The sequence below is a fragment of the Centruroides vittatus genome, unplaced genomic scaffold, assembly GCF_030686945.1.
Source record: "Centruroides vittatus isolate TY-2023 unplaced genomic scaffold, ASM3068694v2 scaffold_1152, whole genome shotgun sequence".
Taxonomy (NCBI): domain Eukaryota; kingdom Metazoa; phylum Arthropoda; class Arachnida; order Scorpiones; family Buthidae; genus Centruroides; species Centruroides vittatus.
In genome coordinates this window covers 1,639,558-1,663,033 of record NW_027122670.1, presented here as the reverse complement: position 1 = coordinate 1,663,033, position 23,476 = coordinate 1,639,558, and the positions used below count along the sequence as shown (strand labels likewise).

Here is a 23,476-nt window from a genome sequence, read left to right as displayed (position 1 = left end):
TTTTCGGGAAGTGAGTGGTTTGCCCGGTTAGGTCGTTCCCATAATGAGCTTGCGAAAAGAAGCGCTCTTAGTACCCACAGGGTGGAAAGAGTTAAAAATAAACCTACGATGGTATGAAAAAAAGGCCTCTTAGTGCCTACAACGTGGAAAGTGAAAAACTAAAACAATTGCTACAGTATTTTTTTATGACTTAAGATATTTATAAACAATAAATATGTTCATAAATAAATAACCGTTTTATATTTTATAAATTAAAAAATTAAATTAATTTTTAAAATGTTAAATAAAATCTGATGAATGTGGTGGCCGAGTGATATATTATGACCGATAGGTGGCTCCGAAAGCAATAATTTGAATTTGTCACATTGCGAGCCATCATGTTAGGTCATTCGGGTAAGACGTTATTTTTATTTTCATATAAATGTGAATTTTCTCTGTTATTTTGTATCGATGATGATAAATTTAATGCTTGGATGTGCTATGTAATATTTTATTAATAGGAGAATTCTGAAACTGATTTCCTCGTAAAAGTTAAAGGAAAAATGTCACGTGTAACGAACCCCTTTTAGAGTAGATTACATTGTTAAAACAGAACTGTAAGCATTTTACCTGGATTTTTATTCTGAATTATATATTATACATTATTATTACATATCTGAGGTAACTGTTAATTTCCCTAAATAAAACAAAAATGACATAATTGATTATGATTAGATACGCAGTTTAGTACACAATAGGGGAAAAAAGTTATGAAAAACAAGAGGTATACCAAATAAGATTAGAATGTAATTTAAGTAGTAAATTACTACATTAATAGGTAATTCATTGAATTGTATACGTAATTAGATAAATACCTCTGTACGCCAGCCAATATGTATGGCAATGGGCAAGATTCAAGCTGTGAATGAGGGGTTTTGCATCACCCCAGAATTGTTGACCTTTTGTGAGATATTTGCCTCCAAAGGTCAGTTTTTAACATGTATCAGTATACTGTCTATTCTACATGCGAAATAGAACTTCAGTGCTTGCTATCGCTTGTATCTTGGTGCCCAGGTGGGGGCTCACCCCTACACCCCTCTAAAACTATATATATAACATCAAGTATTCCACAAACAGTCAAGTATTCTTCTTGAAGCTGGGCTAAATAGTTAGATGCAATAGTCTTAGCGGATGACAGTATAAAGTTACAATTGGTATCCCATTAATGGAAGAGAACCAATACTACTTGTTATTATTTGTTTTTCATCATATATTTCACACTGCTTTGTTGACTCTTAAAATTTCATAAACTATAAATATTGTAATGCAATTACAGTATTTGAAGGTAAATTAATTTACTCAAAATTTAGTGGAATGTTTTGTATCTGACCAGTTTCTTGGTATTATAATTGGCAGATGACAGTAATTTCCAGTTATATGGAAGGTTTGATCTCTATATATAAATCTGTGGTATGTATAAAACTACATGTCCTAATTTTCTGTTGAAAACCATTTCAAATAATCAGGTTTCTGTGTATATTTAAAATGAATTTTCAATGGAAGTGAAATAAAAAGAAGAAAATGTTTTAATGTCTGATATGGTACTTTTTAAACCAGCGGTTCCCAACCTTTTCTACAGTATTCCTCCTCCGTCGAGGTTCATGTGCAATGGCACCTCCCTTTGCATGTGCACAAGTGTTTATTGCTCTGTATTCAGTATTTATTTTCTTTTATTACAAATTAAATGATACCGATAAGATGTGATAAAAGATATGAAGCAAAAATGCAATTTCACTATTAAAAACTAGATATACATACCTACACACTTTGCACAAATGAAATGGGTAATATTTGTATAACTAGGAGTTTATTCCGTCTGAATAAAAATATAATAATGTAAATTAAAATAATGTTTTGTGCATTTTCATAAACTGCTAAATTTGAGCTTGATTTTGAATTGCACAAATTGATTGATGTGTTGGTCTAACTAACTGTCAACTTCCCATGGCTCGGTCATTCCCACATTAAGCCATGAAAGTATTATTTGACAGTGGAATAGTTTGTAATGCCTTTGCAGCTGCCTCTCCATTCATAATGTAACACATTTCTAGTTGCCAGAAGCAACAAATTCTCGGCAATAGTGTGCGACTTCTTAATTTAACAATTTTCATAGCCATTACATAAGAAGCTTTCAACACTTTGAGATATTGTGGCATCTTTTGATGTTACAGTCTTCTGCCATTTCAATTTCATCTCTTTTTGAACAAAAAAGCCTCATGATTAAGGATGCACCGATAAGCAAAATGGCCTATTACCGATTAATTGGCCATGCATTATTGGCCGATACCAATTAATCGGCTCGATTAGTGTTAATATTTATTGCATTAATAGTGTGAGATCCTGGAGTTAATTATAATGTGGAAAAAAACCCATTTTTCTCTGCCTGGTATTTCCATCTCCCTTGGATCAGGTAAACAAGAGACGATCGAATATCCTCGCAAAATCAACAATCTCTTCTTTTGTTTGGGAAAGTTTCTAAAATAAATCTCAACACTTAATTGTTGATGCATGGAAACTTTGATGTTGTTTAAATAGCTGAAGTGTTTCTGTGTTTAACAGAAACAAAATATATTTCTTTAACCACTGATATTTGGACAGCAACTACAAACAATTCTCTTTTTTTAAGTGTAACAGCCCACTGGTTGAAGGATGATTTTCGGCAGAAAAGAGCTGTTCTGTGAATTGTTTCCTTTGAAGGTTCCCACACAACTACACAAATCAGTGAACAGATAAAAATTGTTCTTGAACAGTATAAGTTGACAAGTGATAAAGTATTCTTAGTACTTAGAGATTCTGCAGCAAATTATGATAGCTGGAATTAGGAATTGCAACTTAGAAGCATTATCATGCTTTATACATTCAGTGCAGCTGGCACTAAACGAATGCATATTGTCTCAACAAGATGTGAAAACTATAATTACAGTTAATAGAAATATTGTCACACATTTCAATCATTCTGCTGTAGCTGTAAGAAAATTGGAAGATTTGCAAGACAAGTTAGGTTTGCAGAAACACAAATTAATTCAAGATGTTCCTACTTGCTGGAATTCTATAGTACAATGAACAGCAAAAAGCCCTTGTCACATATAAGGCCAATTGCAAAGACAATGTTCAGATGTCAATGACGGTTTAGAGATCATTTAGACTGCAGGTCAGAAAAATTACTTTGCAGAAATGGCGATTCTTGCTATGGTTTACACAGCATTTTAATTTGAGTGGAAATGTGGAAATTTTGTTTGTGGAAAAGTTTAGATAAAAATGGATATTGTTCCCAGTTATTAATTTTAATAAGAGATGGTGCCTAACGCCTACTTCAAGTGCCAAATTTATTTATAATCTTTAATTGTTTATAACCCGATTATTTATGGCAGTTGATAATGTAATGGATTAATATTATCAGGTTTGATGAGTGTTTATTTGGATATTGTTCCTTTGATAAATGTTGTAAATGGTATGAATTGACAAAATTATTGATTAATTAATTGCTTGAATCAAAAATAATATAATTATTGTAAATACTTTAAATGTTTTAAATGCTCCAATTCTGATATTCAAACAGGTGAAGATTTAAAGCTACAATTAATTTAAATCAGATATGTGACCGGAGGGTCGACACCTCTTTAGTGTCTCGTCAGGACTGACACCACTGTGTCTTGTGTGACACGGTGGTGTCAGTCCTGATTAGCAACACATTTTAAAGTGAAATTGGTTTGGGTTAAAAGGTAGGTCACACGAGCAGCCATGTATGGTGCAATTGAATTTGGTTGGAGGTGAGTGAGATGGCGTTGGAAGCAAGACACTCAGATATTAGGTTAATAAAATAAATGCATGTTTAATTTTTGTACTAGATTTACAGGCTAATGGTAGCAAGACAATTAGACATTTGATGCGAGAGTGACATGGATGCATTCTTGTTTGTGTGAGAGAACGTTTACATGAAATTGTGGGTTGTTATAAATATCTGTGTTGAGGGTGATAAGGTGATGCTTCTTGATTTGAATTTCGTGAGGACTTGGATGTCTAGGGGCTTGAGGTTATCCGGATTTGGATCGTTCAGGAAAGTTCTGAATCAATAAAGTTTGGGATTGATCGGGAAAGTTCTTCTAGGCACAGTTGAGGGTAACGTGAAAATCCGATAGAGTACAATTGGCACTGACAGAAAAATTTCAATGACTAATCCTAGAGGATTTGGATTTGGGACTGGCAATGACTGTCCCTTTCAGCTGTTAATTATGATATTAAAATCGGTAACGAATGGCCGGGAGGTCAAGGGATTACAGGAAAGCGTCGCTTTTGCCGTCGAGAAAATGTAAATTGAGAGGTTCTCAGTTAGTAGATGACAACAATTATCAAATAGGTATGATGAAATCAATGTCTAATTTTTGTTAAAGTTCGGATTCTCACAGATGCATTTATTTACAATTCAAGTATCATGTCAGTTATAAAACGTTAATGCATTTAGGGATCATTATTGTTAATCCCCAGGTTCTTTATGTTCTGTTAAATAAATGAGACAATTTTAACAATTACCAAAATCATTTTATAGAAATAAAAAAATATATAATATATATAATAATAATAATAAATTATTATTTATTATTATATTTTTAATATAATTATTAAAAATTATTCTGACATTATATTACTCCCTCCATTCATAATTGTCGAGGTGAATAATTTTAAATTATTATTATTATATTAAAAATATAATCCTCGACAATTATGAATGGAGGGAGTAATATAATGTTGGAATAATTTTTAAGGAATTATTCTGAAAATGAATTTCGAATTTGGTATAAATTTTCTAAATTGGATTTGTTCATATTTTAAATCATATTGGTGACAAAATTAAACATTGAAATGGAAAAGGATTCTCATTAACTTCCAAACAACGGTTGTTGACAGCATTAAGATTCCGGAAACTTTCAGAATATAGCTGGCGACTTTATCAGAGTTTTGTCTGACATTACAAATGAATAACCCGATTGGCTGAATGACTTCTGAAAGAAGGGAGTAACGGTGAAAAAAGTGAGAGCCAATGTTTTACTGGGGTTCATTTAGACGACATTCTGAAATAGATGATAATTATCTTTGCAACACATTTTAAACTGCAGTTCAGCCAGCCAATGTCTAGACACTGTTCAGCTGTTAAACATTGTTTAATTAACGTACATTCTGTCTCTGCAATTGACCGATAAATATCCACTGTTGTCCATCTGTCTTTCCTTAATCTTGAGAATGGTTGTTAGATAAATGAAATTCAAGAATTCAAGACCAGATATGGAAAGCTTAGGGGACAGGAGGCCCCGATTAATTACATATGAACTTCTGTTTAAATGCAAACCGGAAGTTACATTTCAATTCAGAAATTTTTCCCTAAAAGGTATTAGATAGATGACCAGCACAATTTCATTGTTAACAGAAAGGTATGATGTACAAGGGGCAAGACACTACTAATTTGAGGTGGAGAACATATAGTGAATATATTTATATCATAATTTAAATTAAATAAATTTAAAATATAATTAAAAATTGCAGCCTAGCATTGTGACTATGTCACAATAAATAATTGCTCATTGCAGTTTAAAATCAGCACATAACCTGCATCTTCTTTCAAATTATCTTTTAAACATGGATAACCTCTTTAAAAGGCATTTAGGAAGATTTTCTGTGTAAAATTATGGTAACATATATTGAATAGCACTATTCTTGTTAAATGATGATTTAATTATCATCTAGTTGATTTTCAATATATTATTTAGTATTAAAAATTCATTAAATAAGTAAATAATTGATTATAGTTGTTAACTTGTAATTTTAGAAGAAAATAATGAATAGTGTTGAAAATTTCTGGTGAATTAAGTGCAATAAATTTTAAATACTAAAATATTTTCCTTAGGATGTACATTTAAAAAAACAGAGACGATTTTGATTTCGGCACTTCTGTGATGATAACCCCAAACGACTTGCATTCAGTTATTTATTAAACAAATCTTAGGTCTTGTTTAGTCTGAGAATACTGTTCTTTTTTAACTGTTTACCTTAAAAAAAACCATTATATGAAATGAGGAAGAGATGTTTTGGAAATATTAACATAATTACCTCTCAATAACGAGAATGAATTACAAAGCACATGCAAAAAAACCTTTAACATCCAGTAACAAAATTTTAATGTAAAAATTGAAGAATGTTTTCAATCTTAAACAAGATCTGCATCAGGTCAACATTTGTTTTTGTTCTAATTATTTAAAAAACTTTTTGAAAAAGTTGTGTTATAAGTATTCCAATTAAGAATGTTGTTCACTTGATGTAGATCTTGTTTAAGATCAAAAACATTCTTCAATTTTATATTAAAATTTTGTTACTGGGTGTTTTGAAGCTTTTGTTGATTGTGCTTAGCAAATGAAGATTTTCTAATTTGAGAAATAGAGTGAGGAATTTGGCAATACTGTTAGTATCATCTGACTGCCTGATGTAGTGTTAGCTTATTATTGCAATTTGAATCGGTCTTGAACAACCCTCACACTTCATATAGCCCTCAAGGTTCTAATTTGCAGCCTCTGCAGTTTTGTTAAAATCATTTTTATTATTTTGTTTTCTGCCTTGTGTCATTACACATCCCTAATTAAGTTGATATTTGTGACAAAGAACATTCAAACTAAACTTGACCAGTAAAAAGATGAAAGTAAACTAGTTAGCATATATTACTTTATAAGTTAGTATATTTGAAGTTATCAAATGTGTTGATACTTAGCAGGCTTAAAAGCCTGCACCTCAGTAAGAAAAAATGCATGCAGCCCACCAAAAGTATACAAAGCTGACTTGCCTGCATCCAGAAAAAGTTGTTCATCACTAGTTAAATTATGTTGCAATGACTGTAAATGTCTTACAGCACTAGAGAATTTTTAGTAAAAACTTTGTTATGTAGAGAAGAGCAAAAATTAATACGATGGTTTATTTAAAACATTTGAATCATCTGTGCCCCTACAAAGGTTTATTTTTACAAATTTTTTAAGTGGTGGTTTATGAAGTCTGTTTAATAAAAGAAAAAAATTATTGTAAACAAAAAGTACTCAAGGATATCTTTAAGATAACTAGCTGTTCATACTCTTATGAAAGGAATCAAATTTTGGTTCTATGAAATAAGGGTTTCCATGACTTTTTTATTTATTTATTTAAAGTTTTAAATATCATGTTATGCTTTGAGTCCACAGCCCATCAATGGCCAAGTGGCTAAAATCACTGAACACTGGTAGTTGGTTACAGGTATCTGATCAACAGATTGGCCATGTGTAGTTTTCTGGTTTTCTTCACACGTACAGTATAACGCCTAAATAGCAGCCAGTTTTTCATCAAAACCTTTCTTGAAAAACTCTCTTAGCAGACCGTCCATATGGTGTTTGTAATACCTTATCCCGTCCTTTCTTCCTGTAGTAAATAGATGAAAGGTTTTGAGTTAGAGTGATGATTTTATTTAATAAATATTAATAAAAAACTTCATAAATGATATGATTTGAGGATGAATTATATGAGAGATTTTTTAAAATAATTTTTCCAAAAATTAGTTTTGGAAATATATTATTATATATTAAATAGAGAATATGTTTAAAAATACTGGATAATCAAATTAAAAGTTCATTTTCTGATGTCGTGATGAGTTTCAAATATTATTTCTTGAGTCTGTAGTAATTAAATGCCTTAAGATTTTAATATTTCTTGTAATTTGTACCAGAGCAATAATAACCATAACTGGTTCATGACATTGCTATATCAATTATGAACAAATTCTCAATGTATTTATGTTTATAGAAAATAGATTTAAAGTAAACATTTTTTTTAATCATCAAAGTTTTTAGTTTTAATTATAAAACACTTTTTTTTCAATAGTTTTCATTCTAGTTGTAATTAAAAGTTACTCTTATTATATATATTGTATCAAAACTTTATTTTAATACTTTTTATACATTTATCACAAGAATTATAGCAGTGTGTGATTATTCTGGAAATTTAAATCTATTTTCTATGAACATATAGCCTAAATACATTGAAAATTTGTTTATAATTATATCTTATGAATCCTGATCATTAAAAACTATATGTAAATGAATGTTAATTGAAGAAGAAATTGAGAAGCTAAAATTTCATTAATGATACTCATAGAAGTTTAAAATAAAATTATATGTTGACTGTATAGTCTGCATTCTTCTTATTTGGTTTTAATGTAAATTTTACATTAAATTACATTGCGTGTTTTTCAGGTTCTAGTCCTACGGAACCTATGACTTTGGGTTCTCCATCTAGTTCTAACACACCATCACCACCTGGAAGTTCTCAATATCTACCTGGATATTTAACTGGTGCCACAACTCCAGCTGCTCCTCCTGTAAAGTTTTATTTTATTTTATTTTTAAATTTTGATTCTTGAAGTAAAAGTATAATATAAACTTAAATTGTTTCAGGCATCTTCAGTCTGGTCTGTTCGTAATCCTGCGGGAAGATCGTCGATTCCGCCTTACGTCACCAACCTGCAAACCAATTTAACACCACTTTCTTCTAAAACACCAATGTACTTAAGTTAATATTTATATTTTAAATATAGGATTTTTAAATCAAACTCTGATACATTCCAATTATGGGCTTTGTATTTTAGTTTATCAAGTAGCTTAATTTTGTAATGAATTTTAAATGAGTCTGAAGTATTTTTAATATGCTAAACAACTGCCATATTAAATCAAAGTCATTTGACATGTTACTAATATATTGGGTTTTATGATGTTTGTAATGAAGTATTTTTAATTTCTATTAATGGAAAGAACATAGATTTGTGAATGAGTTTTTGATATGAAGAAATTATTTTATGAATGAGGTACAAGAAAAAAATATTAATATAATTTATTTTATATATATATACAAACAATTTTAGTAGTATAACCATTACTTGATTGTTTCAATAATTAATATTAATTGTACAGTTTATTTTACTATATTGTACAGAATAAGTCAACAGTCTTCATGCATAAAGGGCTGACTTTATTATGCAATTGTTTATAAATCACAAAGTATGCTTTATATGCATGTCTTTTAATTAAATGCACTTATTTATGGATATGTGCCAAGAATGGAAGGAACATGCATATATATGCACATGCATTACTAATGGCCTTTCATACTTTATGAGAATGGAAAAGAGAAGAGAAAATGATAATAAACAGGTTTAGTGCCCAAGACTTTGTGTATTACATCCTTTGATTAGTGAGAAAAGGTGACAGAAGTTCTACTTTTCTCTTCATTGGTAGCCTGAAATTCTTTGCATCCTTCAATATGGAGATTAATAAAATTGAAATGTAATTTGTCATTTATGTATCTTAAGTTATTCAAATCTAAATAGATGTTATCCTTACATATACAGCAAGTCCTCAATGTACAAGTAGATTCTTTGGAAACTATGCCACTAGTAATACGTGAAGTTTTGTGCACTAAACCTGTTTAGTATCATTTCCCCTCTCTTTTCCATTCTCACGAAGTATGAACTGGTCTTAATGCTTTCCTTATATAATAGCTTTATCTTGTATACAGTGTATCACTTCAAATAAAGTCAAGTCAAAGTGAAGTTTAGGAACCTAAGAGGCCATTCTATGGAACTACGAGGGCCATTACAATGTATGAAAATTTTTGACTCACTCTGTAATTTAAAATTACATTTTGAGTCAGAATTTCATTGCAGTTTTGCATATTTAAACAAGTATAAAGTTAAATAATTACAGTTTTGCTAATTCAAAGATACCAATACCAAGTAAAGTATACAAAAAATGTTACTAAAACAATATAACAATAATAGGAAATAGAAAAATTTATGCATTTGTCTTTTAAATTTCTCATACCAATTGTTATCATTCATGAAATGTTATAATGTCTAAACTAATGATTAAATTATAAAATAATTGTTATGAAGACATTGGTTATAACAAATTATGAAATTATTGACTTTTATTAAATGTATAGTATAAATTTTAAGTTGGTTGTTAAAATATTTGAACTTATAACAAATTATTATAAAAGTTATACATATAGAATTACAATACAGCTGGATTCTTATTGAACTACAGTATGGCTATTTAATGAATTAATATACTAAGCAATTTGGACTAATAGGTGGTTAAGATGTTATCTTGTGTTAAATTTAATCATTAGAAATAAATTTAATTTAGAATATTCTGAATTGCAAATAAATTTATTTCTAATAATTAAATTTAATACAAGATTAATCACCTACATCTAGGTAAAATTGCTTAGCATCTTAATAACTAATTAGCCATATTGTGATTGAATTGAAACATATAAAATATTATAAGTTTAAAAGATTTGTATCAATAATTTTCTTTTAATAGACTTATTCATAGTCAAACTCCTAGAGGAAAGCCAGGTGTTCCTCCTGTACAGACACTATTTGATAATATTACTTCACCTGCATCTAATTATCCAGCCAAAAATATAGCAACACCCCAGAAATCCATGGTAAAATTTTATCATCTGTTTTAAGAGAGTGACATAATACATTTAATTTCATTTGTTATCATATTTTATAGGTACAAGATAAAATGGTTAATGCAACTTTTGATTCTGGTAATTAAAAATATTTCATAAAAATTAATAATCAAATGATATTGCTGGATTCTTATTAGGCTATAATATGGCTAATTAATTATTAAGATACTAAGTAATTTAGACTAGAAATAGATGGTTAAGCTGCCATCTCAAATTAAGTCATTAGAGATAAATTTAATTTAAAATATTCTGGAAGAAAAGATTAGCTTGGTGTGGGACTCAAACTCTCAACTTTTACATACCGTGAGATGCATTATCGGTTGCGTTACCTATACTGCCGTCCAACCTTTGCTTTCAAATCAATTAATTTAGAAGATATAACATACCTTCGGGTTATAACTTAGAAATTATAACCTGAAAAGAATCAGGCTGTATCATTTGGTTATTAACACAAAAATTATTTTGTTTTTTATCAAAATCAAACTAAAAATAATTAATTATGTTTCAGGAAATTTAACTAACTCCATTTTAACCCCAGATCGAAATGTGAATCAGACTACTAATAGTTCTTTTCTTTCTCCTGCACAAATTGATCCATTTTACACTCAAGGGTAGGCAAAATATTTCATTTCAATTTGAATGTAAGATTTTGTTCTCTATATTTTTACATTATATTCTCTTGTAGAGAGAATCTTACTGCAGATATGCAATTAGATGAAACATGGGTAACAGTATTTGGGTATGTATAATTTTTTCTTTTATATATATATATATATATTGTTTATATGGAAATGAAATAAAAAGTAATTTTAATACACAGGTTTCCTCCAGCTGCAGCATCTTATATTTTACAGCAATTTTCACAATATGGAACTGTTCTTGAGCACAAAGTATGTTCTTATTTTTTAATTATATTAATATAAATTTTCTCAAGCATTTCTGTTCAACATTTCAAACATAAAATTAAAAAAACTATTTTTGTGATTTTGTCTTATGAATTTATTTCTCAAAGGGTTTAATCTTATAAAAAAAAAGTAAACTGAGTTACATTCCAAAAAATTAATGTCGTTTTTTTTCTGTCTCTGAAATTGGCACTAAATCAAGTATGGTGCTAAACTGAAGAATCTCGAACATAAGAATTATATACTGTATATATCAATGAAGTCTATATACAAATTTGTCATTCGTTTGATTTGGTTATGATAACATTTGCAGTGCAAAATGGTATATTAACTAATCAGTACAGTGGAACCTCGCTTAACGAGCATAATTCATTCCAGAATCTTACTCATAATGCGAAACATTTGTTAAGTGAAACAATTTTTCCCATATAAATTAATGTAAAATATGATAATGCATTCCATGCCAAAAAAAATATTCAAATATTTTATGTATAATGTTTATTCAATGAAAATTAAACAATATACTTTATTAAATTTAATATGAGATGGCAGCATAACTGCCTACCTCTAGTCAAATTAATTAATTTCTAACATTTACTTAGCCTTTACATAGCCCAAGAATTTGGCATATCGTTTGATGTGTTTATTATAATGGGCTATGGTTGTATTGATGTTTATATATAATATGTTTGAACACAAGTTTGGAAAAATGTGTGATTACAAGCAACACTAAGATGCTAGCGGAACAAGTGCTAAACACAGACTGATGTAGCATGTGCACAATCCGGGACTTCCCCTCTCCTTGTCACTTGTGTGAAATGTCAATCATTAAGCGAGCCATTTATAATTTGCTTTGCTCGTTATGCAAATTACTTGTTATTAGAGGTTCCACTGTTCAGTGCTAAATAGATTAGTTTTTCATATATATATTTATTATTTATATAATATAGTTTTAAATTTTATTTATTTATAATTTATCCAAACAAACAAACACACATGTTTTCTTTGTTTGAAAACAAATTATAACTGAATATAATTTTTTTGCGTAATTATATTCAGTTATAATTTGTTTTCAAACAAAGAAAACACGTGTGATCTTTTGTTTTTTTTTTTTGCGTAATTATACTTTTATTTATTGCTTTATCAATAAATCTTACATATATATTTATTATTTATAGAATTTATAGTATTGTTTATAAGTAAATAAAACCATACAATAAATTATATAAATAATAATTATATATATAGGATTTATCAAAAGAGAAAGAAACATAACAATTATAAAACAATAAAACAAAACAAAAAACAAAAGAACACACGTGTTTCCCTCTGTTTGGTTAAATTATAAATTTTGGTATAAAACTTGAAATTTTTTGAAAATTATTGTTTTTTTTTATTATTCAAATTTTTCAAACATATGCCTTTTATACTAAACAGTCAATTTCTTTAATAGGATTATGATAACCATTAAAGTTTCAGTTAATTTTAGACAAGTAAAATTACATAAAATAGATGTGAAACATGTAAACATCAACTATTTGATATAAATAAAAATTGCTTCTCATTAAATACATCAATACATATAAATCTTATACCAAAATGTAAAGAACAAACTTCTATTTCAAGCTAACATGTTAAAAAAGTTGAATGAATAAAAACAAATTATTTTATCCATTGTCAGAGTATAGTAAAATATTACAAACAAACAGTAGGTGGTGATAAACTAATATTTTTGTAACTAATTTTTGATATTAACGAATAAAAACCAAATAATCAAAAACCATGCAAACAAATGTGTATACAGGATTTTTTCCATAATTGTATGATACAAATTGAATTTTTGACAAACTTTTTAAACAATATATGTCTCGTGACCTTGCGTGACTATTTGCCTTGGGTATTTTTAAACTGAACACTAAACCTGTAGAGCCAGTTGGGGGAAAGGGTTAATATTCTATAAAAATTAAATGTTTTCTAGAAAATTGCTGTTTTTGAGATACTTCTATTTTGTAAATGTCCAAATGATATTATATTGTCATTTTTCATTAAGAAAACAGTAACATTTTTGAAATGTATTTGGTAGATTGCAACGTCTGGAAACTGGATGCACATTCATTATGAGACGAAACTACAAGCAAAGAAAGCAATTGGAAAGAATGGGAAAATATTTGGTAAAACAATGATGATTGGTGTCACCCAGTGCATTGAAAAGGTAATTATTTAAATGATTTAAATAAACTTGATTATTCTTCAAAATGTTATTAACTGATTAGTAAGAGAGACTAACACATTAAAGTTGTACAACTGTTCACAATTCGGATGGACATGGATGTCAACTCTGACCTTTGCTACCCATGCTAAATTATGGAGGATTAGTTTTAAATTTTATCCCCTGCAATGGTAGCTAACATTTTACTAGGCAGCCAACTAGTTTACAATTCTGTGAAGATGAATATTTTGTTGAATGAAATAATTTTATTCGTCAAAGTAAAAAAACGACAATATTTATTTGGTTACCTGATATCTAACTATACCCTGGATAGTGACCAGGGAGTTCTTCAAACAATATGCAAAATATGCATTTTAGTCACTTTATTGATCACCAAGCATAAGATTTAGTGCATTATAAACAATGAAATTGAACCATAAATGGCTTTTTAATTTAAGTAAAGGCAGTTCTCTACTTACGAACATTTGACTTATGAACTTTCAAAGTTACGAACAAAGCCAACAGATGGCGGGTTAAAGTGCAGTTGGTTATTTTTTATGTATAGTCAAGTTTATTTTTGAAGTTTTACGTTAAAACATTTACAGTACATACATATGTACATTTGTAGTTGTTTTAAATGAGTAATTTTAATAAATAATGTACTGTACAGGTACATGTGATTGATTTGAATTTATACTTCCCTTTAACAATCTTAATTCAACATTATTCAAATAGCCTAAACATTGCATAATTGTAAAAACGTTTTTGCACCAAACATCGTCTTTTTGAGTTACGAACTTTTTGACTTGCGAACGACAGCTACGAACAGATTAAGTTCGTAAGTAGAGGACTTACTGTATATTTAATTGGCATAGCATTTTCTTATTATATTGAATTTACTTAAATAATTTAACATTGATATTCTGGACATTGTTTGCATTGTCTGGTTTCATAAATATGTTTTACAGAAAATAACAAAATCAAGAAAAAATTTTATCTTATTATAAATTTATTGTAAATATATTTATGGGATATATTATCATAAAGCCATATATGTCATCTATACAATACCTATGTAGATAGATAAATAAACAACCTATTCCAGCAATTATTTTTTAACATTTTCGGCTATCTTTGTAGCCATCGTTGGGATCGAACATTTTTTTAAAGTTTAAAAAATTATGTTCTAAACAAGAATAATTTAAATACATAAAAAATAGGTAAATTAAGAATACAAGTACATGTGTACAACACTGCCATAAATATCCAAAATAAAATAAATAAAAACAACGTAAATAAATGCTTGGATGAGATAATTGTCTTTGGTATCACTGTTCAATTGCATTGAGAAGAAACTTCCAAGCTGCTGATAAACAAGTGGCATCTTTGTGATTTATGCACGAATTCTTAATGCTGTGCTTATATATGCATATTTTTTCAAGAGTTCTACCTTCTTGTTGATCCCCTATTATTTTTAAAAGCCTAGCTTTGTTAAAGTTTGATGTATTGTCTGGTACAGTGACCATTATAGCTAAGGCAGTTGTGGTTTTTCCTTTACACACATCATATTGGTGCTATTTAAGTCTTGTAGGGAGGTTTCTGGATGTGTATTCTATATAATGTACTTGCTTGTTTTGTTTTGTTTTCCAGACCTAGATTAACTGGTATACTCCAGGGGCCGTGTCAGGATCTCTTGGGTCTGTCATTACATGTAACTAGCTATAAATAGCTTATATGTAATACTTTTGCTGCTTGATCTAATGGTTTTTCTGTAGGTGTTATCTAATAAATTATTATATGTCACAGGAGTGATTATGAATGGAGGGTGTTTAGGATAGATCAGTGGTTCTCAATCTTTTTGAAGTTGGGGAGCACTAAATTTTGACATTTTTTTCCATGGAACACTTACAATACATCAGCTTTAAAGCAGGGATGGCAAACCTTTTTGAAATCATGCACACTCGGTCTAGTAGATGACAACATTGGCGTTTGCTAATTATATTCCCATACAAAACTTATTTTATATTGTATTGATTTTTCTTTTGCAACAATTTTTAATTGTATATTTATTTTTTCGCGGAACACTTGAAATGGATTCACGGTGCACCTGTGTTCCACGGACCACGGATTGAAAACCACTGGGTTAGATGAATAAAAAATAATTATTGGAATTGGTTGTTTATCTAAGTATTTACAGTAATCCAGTTCATATGGGATATACAATACCTATTGATCAAAAATTCAACCAAATTTAGTAAGAATACTCTTTGGAATATATGAAAGTTATTTCAACAGGAAAAAGTTTCAAAAATTATTACTAAGGTGATTTGGTATTAGAAAGAAAGAGAGAAAGCACAAAACATAAATATACACAACTTCTATGAATTGTTGAGGGATATAAATTTAGACATGTTTCATCTTGTAATTGCAGGTAACAAATGTAAGATCCAATGACATACTTTGCATGAATATATTTTGCTTGTAAAACATTGAACATAATGTTTAAAGGATGTAGTTTTTGGAACATTAGATATTGATACCTTTATAGTCTTGTTTAATTTTAACAATCATGGCAAGGTAGTTCTTTTATGTGAATCAGAAAACACTAAAATTTATTGAACTAAAATCTTATAAAACAAATGATCACACTGAATTTGATTTCATTAGACCATTACACCATTAGTGCTTTCTTTCCAAACACCAAATTCTCTCTAATAATTTTTGAAATTTTTCTTTAATATGTAACTGTTTAATAATAATACTATTCAGAATATATAGAAAGTTTGGTTGAATTAATGCTTTTAGGTAAGAGGGTGGCTTGAAAAGTTTCCAGAATGACAATGAAAACAAAATAAATGATTTCCAAGTTATGTTTTATTTTTTAACATAATCCCCTAGAATCTTAACATACCTAATCCAATGTTTCTCCAGCTTTTCAATTCTCTCTAGTAAGTGGTTTTCTCCAAGGCCCCAAAATAGCTGATTACAGCCTTGATCATCTCTTCATTGGACTAAAATCTCTTTCCAGCTAGGAATGTTTTAAGTTTTAGGAACAGGGTAGAAGTCCAAGGGAGCCAAATCCAGTAATATGAGGATTTTGAACTTAATTTCTTTCAGTCTTTGCTGAACTACTGCACTTGAATGAGTGGGTGCATTATCAAGGTGAAACAGCACTTTCTCTTGATTGTTCCCACATGTTTTTCCTGGATTTGCTTTTAGCTTGTCCAAAAGTGTAGTATAGTATTGCTAGTGACAATTGACTATCTTGAAAAAAGAAAAACTAACAAAATTCCTTTGACATCTCAAAAAATTGATGCCATCACCTTGGCAGCCAAATGAGTGGTCTTTGCCTTCTTTGGAACCTGTTCACTGTCTCCAATCCACTGTTCTGATTGAATTTTTGTTTCTGGTTTGTAGTGAATCCTGGTCTCATCTGTTGTCACAAATCGTTGCTTGAAATCCAATGGATTCCTCTTAAACAATTCCAAACTCTCAGCTGAAATTCAGGATTGAATTCATTGTTGCTCTGGGCTGAGCAAATGCAGCACCCATCTTGCAGACAACGTCTTTAAACCCATAAATATAGTTGCCTTACAGTCCTTAATTCTAATTTATCATTAAATGTTTACTCGAACATAACTTATTATTAGGACTTAGACATTTAATGATAAATTCTTTAAACCCAATTCATTATTCAAAGTATGAACTACTTCCTAATAGGGAATGCCCACAGCTTCCCTGAATCAATGTGTGAAATTGAGGATCTTCTAACACCATGTCATGGATTTTATCCACAGTTTTTGGAAGTCCTGAATGTGGTTTGTGTGTGTGTGTTCAGAATTCAAGAATGGCCAATTTTTAATGGCCATGCTTGAATTCTGAATCCCAAAAACTTACTATAAAGACAATGAATCACCAAGAACATTGTCCAAGCTGAATTTGGTTTCCATTGTGGTTTTTCCCTTGAAATGGAAAATTTGATAACAGCTCAAATTTCATTTTTTTCCATGTATAGTACAAACAGGCACATAGTTAGGGTTTCTCACTTCAATGTTTGTGAAAACCTATTGACCAGATTAATGTGTGATTTGGAGACAATATATATGAAGGACTTGTTAATGCAGCACAATAAAAATATTTTCAAACAAAACATTCTATCTCTGAACATGACCATACTTAAAGCATATTTATTCAAAGCCATGTTGTATTTTTCATTCTTGGGAAGTTGATATCTCTCTTTGATAATGTTATGCTTTTTACATCATTTTATGATGCAAAGAATTGAATGATGATTGATCATTATTGCCTAATATGGCAAATGATTACTGAGTAGATGATTGATATTTTAAGATCAACAATTCATATCCTAAATTAGTTGATGCTTTTTGACTAAAGCTGTTTTTGTGCCATAATGTTCTTGAAATAATAATAATTTCTTGTTAACCTGCAATCACATGCAGTTTTTTTTTTTATGGGATTGCATGCATAAGATGGTGATTTTCTGTTGATTTTTCATGCATAATTACCATTCTTTGAATTTGAAAATCCTGTAATATGTCTTCTGCATGTGCAAAAATTCAGAATCATATGTTGTTTAGGTTGAGATATTGTTTTGGATTGGTCCTGTAGATAGCCTTCAAACTTTGGAATAATATGGAATAATTAATGTGAAGTGAGTTCAGCTGGAAATAAATGACAGGAAGGCTGAGGAGGTTTCTCAGCAAGTGATTTTCCTGTATTTTTCAGGCACAAAATAAAACCACTGAAGGTCATAGCAATTTTCAGACCATGCATGTCATTATATTGTGCATAACTGAGAAAACATTCATGTCATTCCTACTACTTGCAGCAATTGTGAAGTCTTTATGATGACAGGTCACAGAAAACTACATCATTGTGGAAATTGCCACATTTTCCATGCAATTGTACTTGTAAGGCAATGAGTTTCTGTGGTGGTCTATAGTAAGTGGAAAACATTTTTTCAGCCAAAATTTTTATACAGTTTTAGATAGATAACATGTAACATGAGAAAATCATGGAAGTATAGTTAGTTACTAACTCAATTTGGGTGAAAAATAGGTGTACAAAATTTCTGCTGTTACATGTGATTGCAGGTTAATCTGCTATCTCAAGATTGAAATACATATTGTAATTTCAGTCAGATATTTAAATAAATTTTAAAATATTTACACACAATGCTGTATTATAACTATGTAAATAATGTTTTAAATAACAAATTTAATACAGGGAGTAATGGATGAATCTTGCAAAGAGAATTCTTTATGCTCTAGTGCCATCTCACCATTTCTTAGCTCTGAAAAAAGTGGAACGAATCAGGGAATCATTCGGCCCCTAACTCAAGCATATAAGACGGCAGTTTCTACTCATAAGGTAAGAAATTTTGTTAAATTATTATTAAGATATTTAATTCCAACATCCAAACATCTTAAGGTAATAAGCATTTCTGTTTAATATTATAACCCAGTTTGGATGTTAATTATTAACGTTATATAACTTAGCATTAAAAGTTTCTGGTTTTGCATAAATATAAAATGTCTTTTGATAGTTTTTATGCATCTATTTGTGAACTGTTAAGAGTCACATAATTACTGCAGTAGAGTCCTTAACAATGTGATCAGAAGAATATACCAACATAAAAATTCTTTACATGGATCACAGACCAGTGTTTCTCAACTGCCAGTCTGCAGAGAATTTAATAAATGAAAATTTTATTATTAATACTGAGCAGTAAAATTAAAAAATTTTCTTATTCAAAAAATAATGATATGTAAAAGATTTTTGTTAAAAACCACTGGTCCATGAAATTTTTTCACAGATTTTACCAGTCCGCGGGCCAAAAAAGGTTGAGAAACGCTGTTCTAGACAACGGTATTTTCATCTTTCGACTGCTTATCACAGTAAGTCTTGAATAGAATTATCCTGTGACTTTAGTCAATAAAGAAACTTATGAAATTTTTCACACTCCATTATATATATGGTATCAGTTTTTAGAGGAATCTGTTATGTTTCAATTGTTTTTTTTCAAACTGCTTTTATATAAATTTAGAAAATATATGAGATTTTACAGATATCTCAGTATATTATACTACAACTACTAGAATAAATTCACCTTTATACTAAAGTTGGTGAAAATATACTGTTTCTTTACTATAAACTTTGCAGGAGAAGTCCTGCAAGTATTCAAACATTCAATGTTTTGTAAAATTTTAAATGGCCAAGCTCTAATATAATTGATACAGTAGGGATGGAAACACCTCATTGCAGCTTGTTAGATAAAAATGAATTGTCAAAATTAATTAAAAATGGATGATATCAAAAGAACTTAGTATTAGTGTAGTAGGTTAAATTATAGAAATTTATATGGGTAATTGAAATATATAACTGTTTTAGACAAAAAGTATAATAATAATTTATTCCTGAAAGTTTAAGAAAAAATGTTCTACCAGTTGATAGTCTTTTTATAAAGCACTGATTTTGTCCTTGTTTGGAAAATGCATGTATTGTCACACAATTTTCATATTTTTTTTACTGTAAACACTGCTGAAAAGATATCATAAACACCCTTATAGTAAATATGGAAGATTGGTGAAGTATCATTTGTTCCTGTGTGTTGTAATAAATAAACTTTTACATTGCAAAATCCACTCTGATCAAATAAAACCTTACCCGTTGCCATTTAATTTCATACATGATTAAATAATTTTTGAAGATTAAAAATGTGTACAGGTAATTATTTATATGTTTTTTCCACAGGTTACCCCTCAGACCAGAACACCACAAAAGAACAATAATGTCATTTCAAAAGCCATGGAATATATATTCAGTTGGTGACATTTCCTCTTCTGCTAGATAATTATCTGTGTAATAAGTCACTTAAATTTTCTACCATCCTTCATTAGTGGTCTGCTGTAAATATAAAAATTATAATAATTGATTAATATTTACTTTATCAAGAAAGAGTCTTAACTATTTTGTATATTTTGCTTTTTAGATTGTCTTTAAATTGTGTAAATAGTTAAAACTCATACTATATACAATAAAATAAAGATTTATATCATCATCAAGCTCACTTTTTTAGACTAGCCTATTATATTTCAAACTGTTGACACAATTTACAAAATATCCATTGTTTTTGATTCTTGCACCATTTGCCAATATTAATTATTGCAATTCTAATGTCTGTCTGTAAGAGTTTTATTTAGTTAATATAATAATTGATACCAAAATTGTATGGAAAAAATTTTCATGTATGTTTTACATTAACATAGATTATATTTTATCTATAGTAAACTTTATTTGCTTACTCAGTATATGAGCAAGAACTAGTACAAGGAATTTGGCAATGCTGCAAGCCAACTATTCTTATTACCCTGTTTATCACAATGTTTAATTAACACCTATTTACTACAGACTTGAAGGATAACATTTGAGAATCTAAATAAGTTCGTGGACATCACTTTAAAAAGATTCAAATTTTGACCTTATAAACAGTAAAAACTGCTTAGGCAACCACCTGTCAAAACAGGCAAAAATTTCTGGCACGGAATAGTTTATACATAGAGCCTTTGCATAAGTTACCCGTGTAACACGACCACGGGCATAGATTTTTGGTCAGAAACAACATACAACAACTGTAATAAGCGACCACTTTTGCAAATATATCTGATCTAAACTATTGTTCGAACCCATCTCGGGTACTTCTCCCACCCTTGAAATTAGGTGCATGTGTTAATGAATTTAGTCTAGCAACAAAGGAAATTCATTTTTCTTCAAAATTGTCCAAATAACGAAAGAAATGCAAATTAACACTATCTTCTAACAACAACAAAGTTATCAGAGAAAGTGAAAATGGTTTATCCCAACGGTAGGAAAACGCAATTTATTTTACCTTAAACCTACAGTATTTTCCTTAGGGGTATAAAATATTGTACACAATAAATTTTATCAACGAGATCAGCCGATTAATTGTATTATTATTAATTTTTTGAAGCTTGTATAAATAGTTTGTATCAACCTACCTTATTTCCACAATATTTTTAGGAAAGTAATATTCAAAGAACATTAATGCAAAAATCAGTTTTACAGGAAGCCTTCCTTTTTTCAATTCCACGATTACCATTGATGTAATGAAATCGTATTATTATTAATTAGTAATTTTTTATTGCACAATATTAAAAAATATTATTATTATTTTAACTTTAAAAATTCTGTAAACTAACAAAAACCAAAACTGAAGTGGTGGAGAGATACCAAGCGCTTCTATATCAATGACGTAATACATGTAACTGAGGAGCGAACGAAGAGAAGAAAGTGTGCATTATAATCAAGAAAATGCAAATACTGTATTAAATTTAATACCGGTATTTTTTAAAGATTATCTTATAAAATCGCCATGACTTTTATTAATTGAGTTATCTGATTAGAGCTATATTGGTAATTTTGTTCTTATGTTGAAGAACAAAATTACCAATATAGCTCTAATCAGATAACTCAATTAATAAAAGTCATGGCGATTTTATAAGATAATCTTTAAAAAATACCGGTATTAAATGCATATAGTAGATATGGCTAAGCCATATCTACTAAGCGAAATATGGTATTCCAGCGCACCACCTGTCTAAAAGACTGCTGTTTGAAGGAACCGTGGGTGGTCGCTACAGACAACTAAACTATATACAGTAAAACCTGTGTCATGCTAAATGTTTAGAAGAGTACAACAGTACTTTCCAGGACCAATTGAGTAGAAAACTGTTCTAATCTTTAAATTTAGCTTATGGCTGAATTTATGAATGAAACAAATTTTTTAGATGTAGACTATTTATTAACTTGTAAAATAAAGTTTGATTCTTCAGTAGATGAAGGCCCCACGATTTTGACATTTCTTTCACCAATTGAATGTCAGTAACATCTTCCTCGTGTCAATTGTCATTTTAAAATTCTTGCTACAAGCTCCAATTTATAGTAGTATGTACTGATTGAATATGTGCAGAAAAATAATTTGAAAATTGTGATTCATCAGACATAGCAAAATTGATGCCATTTATCAGTTAAAAAATGTAATGTAATGCATTACAAATGAGTATACTTTGGTATGACCTTGAACAGGTTAATAGCTATTCTGAATGAAATACAAAAAAAGTGACAAATGGTGAAGCCCTGATGAACTGAATATGACACACAACTTGATTTCATGGAAAGTTCTGTGGCCTGGAGATCTGTTTCATTTCTAGAAATACAATGTTTATCATCATCTCAGTGGGTTTGATGGATTTTCCACAGAGCAAAAAACCACCATGTTCTCTTAGCTAACAGGTCAAACATTTCATTAATAATTTCATTTTCAGTCTTCATTTGCTTTTCTCAAGTTCCAGAAATCTAAGTCAAACTATCCCCAAAGTTTTCTTCAAAGAAAACTTTGGGGATAGTTTTCTGTTTGTTTTATCAAAGATTGACAGATACCACCAAGAACTACCGGAGAGTATCACCCTACAGAGAGTACATATATCAGGATGAGATGAGAGCTGTGAAGAAGTTGTTTTGATGACTGCTTCAAAAATTGAAAGGCTAGCAGTTGCATAATGCAATAGACTGATAAATATAAGAGAGAAATTTATTTGGTGTTAACTACCCCAGAACATTACTGAAGTAAAACATACTAAAAATGCAATAGTCAGAATTCAGAATTCAGAAGTAGTGGGCTTGCTATGAGTTATTCTCTGTTAGGAATCAAAACTAACAAGACCCTGGGCTTCAATGATGT

The 23,476-nt window shown here is 29.5% G+C and overlaps 2 protein-coding genes across 3 annotated transcripts in view; one reads left to right on the top strand and one right to left on the bottom strand.

Annotated features, from left to right (window-relative positions):
- The first annotated feature begins 334 nt into the window (after positions 1-334).
- Positions 335-20,776, top strand: Nup35 (Nucleoporin 35kDa). 2 transcript variants are annotated; one of them, XM_067284167.1, is made up of 11 exons: positions 335-393; positions 8,298-8,422; positions 8,499-8,605; positions 10,428-10,554; positions 10,626-10,662; positions 11,093-11,195; positions 11,270-11,323; positions 11,405-11,474; positions 13,570-13,698; positions 18,943-19,086; positions 20,470-20,776. In XM_067284167.1, exons 1-11 carry the CDS (start codon positions 378-380, stop codon positions 20,545-20,547), a joined length of 990 nt encoding a protein of 329 aa, XP_067140268.1. In that variant the 5' UTR covers positions 335-377; the 3' UTR covers positions 20,548-20,776. The 2 variants fall into 2 exon arrangements, with proteins under 2 accessions (XP_067140268.1, XP_067140269.1); XM_067284168.1 differs by lacking the exon at positions 335-393 and adding an exon at positions 574-596.
- Positions 20,362-23,476, bottom strand: part of LOC136986583 (dihydropyrimidinase-like) — a 22,153-nt gene continuing 19,038 nt past the window's right edge. Inside the window, exon 16 of the mRNA XM_067284166.1 lies at positions 20,362-20,622. The gene's annotated coding sequence lies outside the window, so the exon portion shown is untranslated. The remainder of the gene's footprint in view (positions 20,623-23,476) is intronic.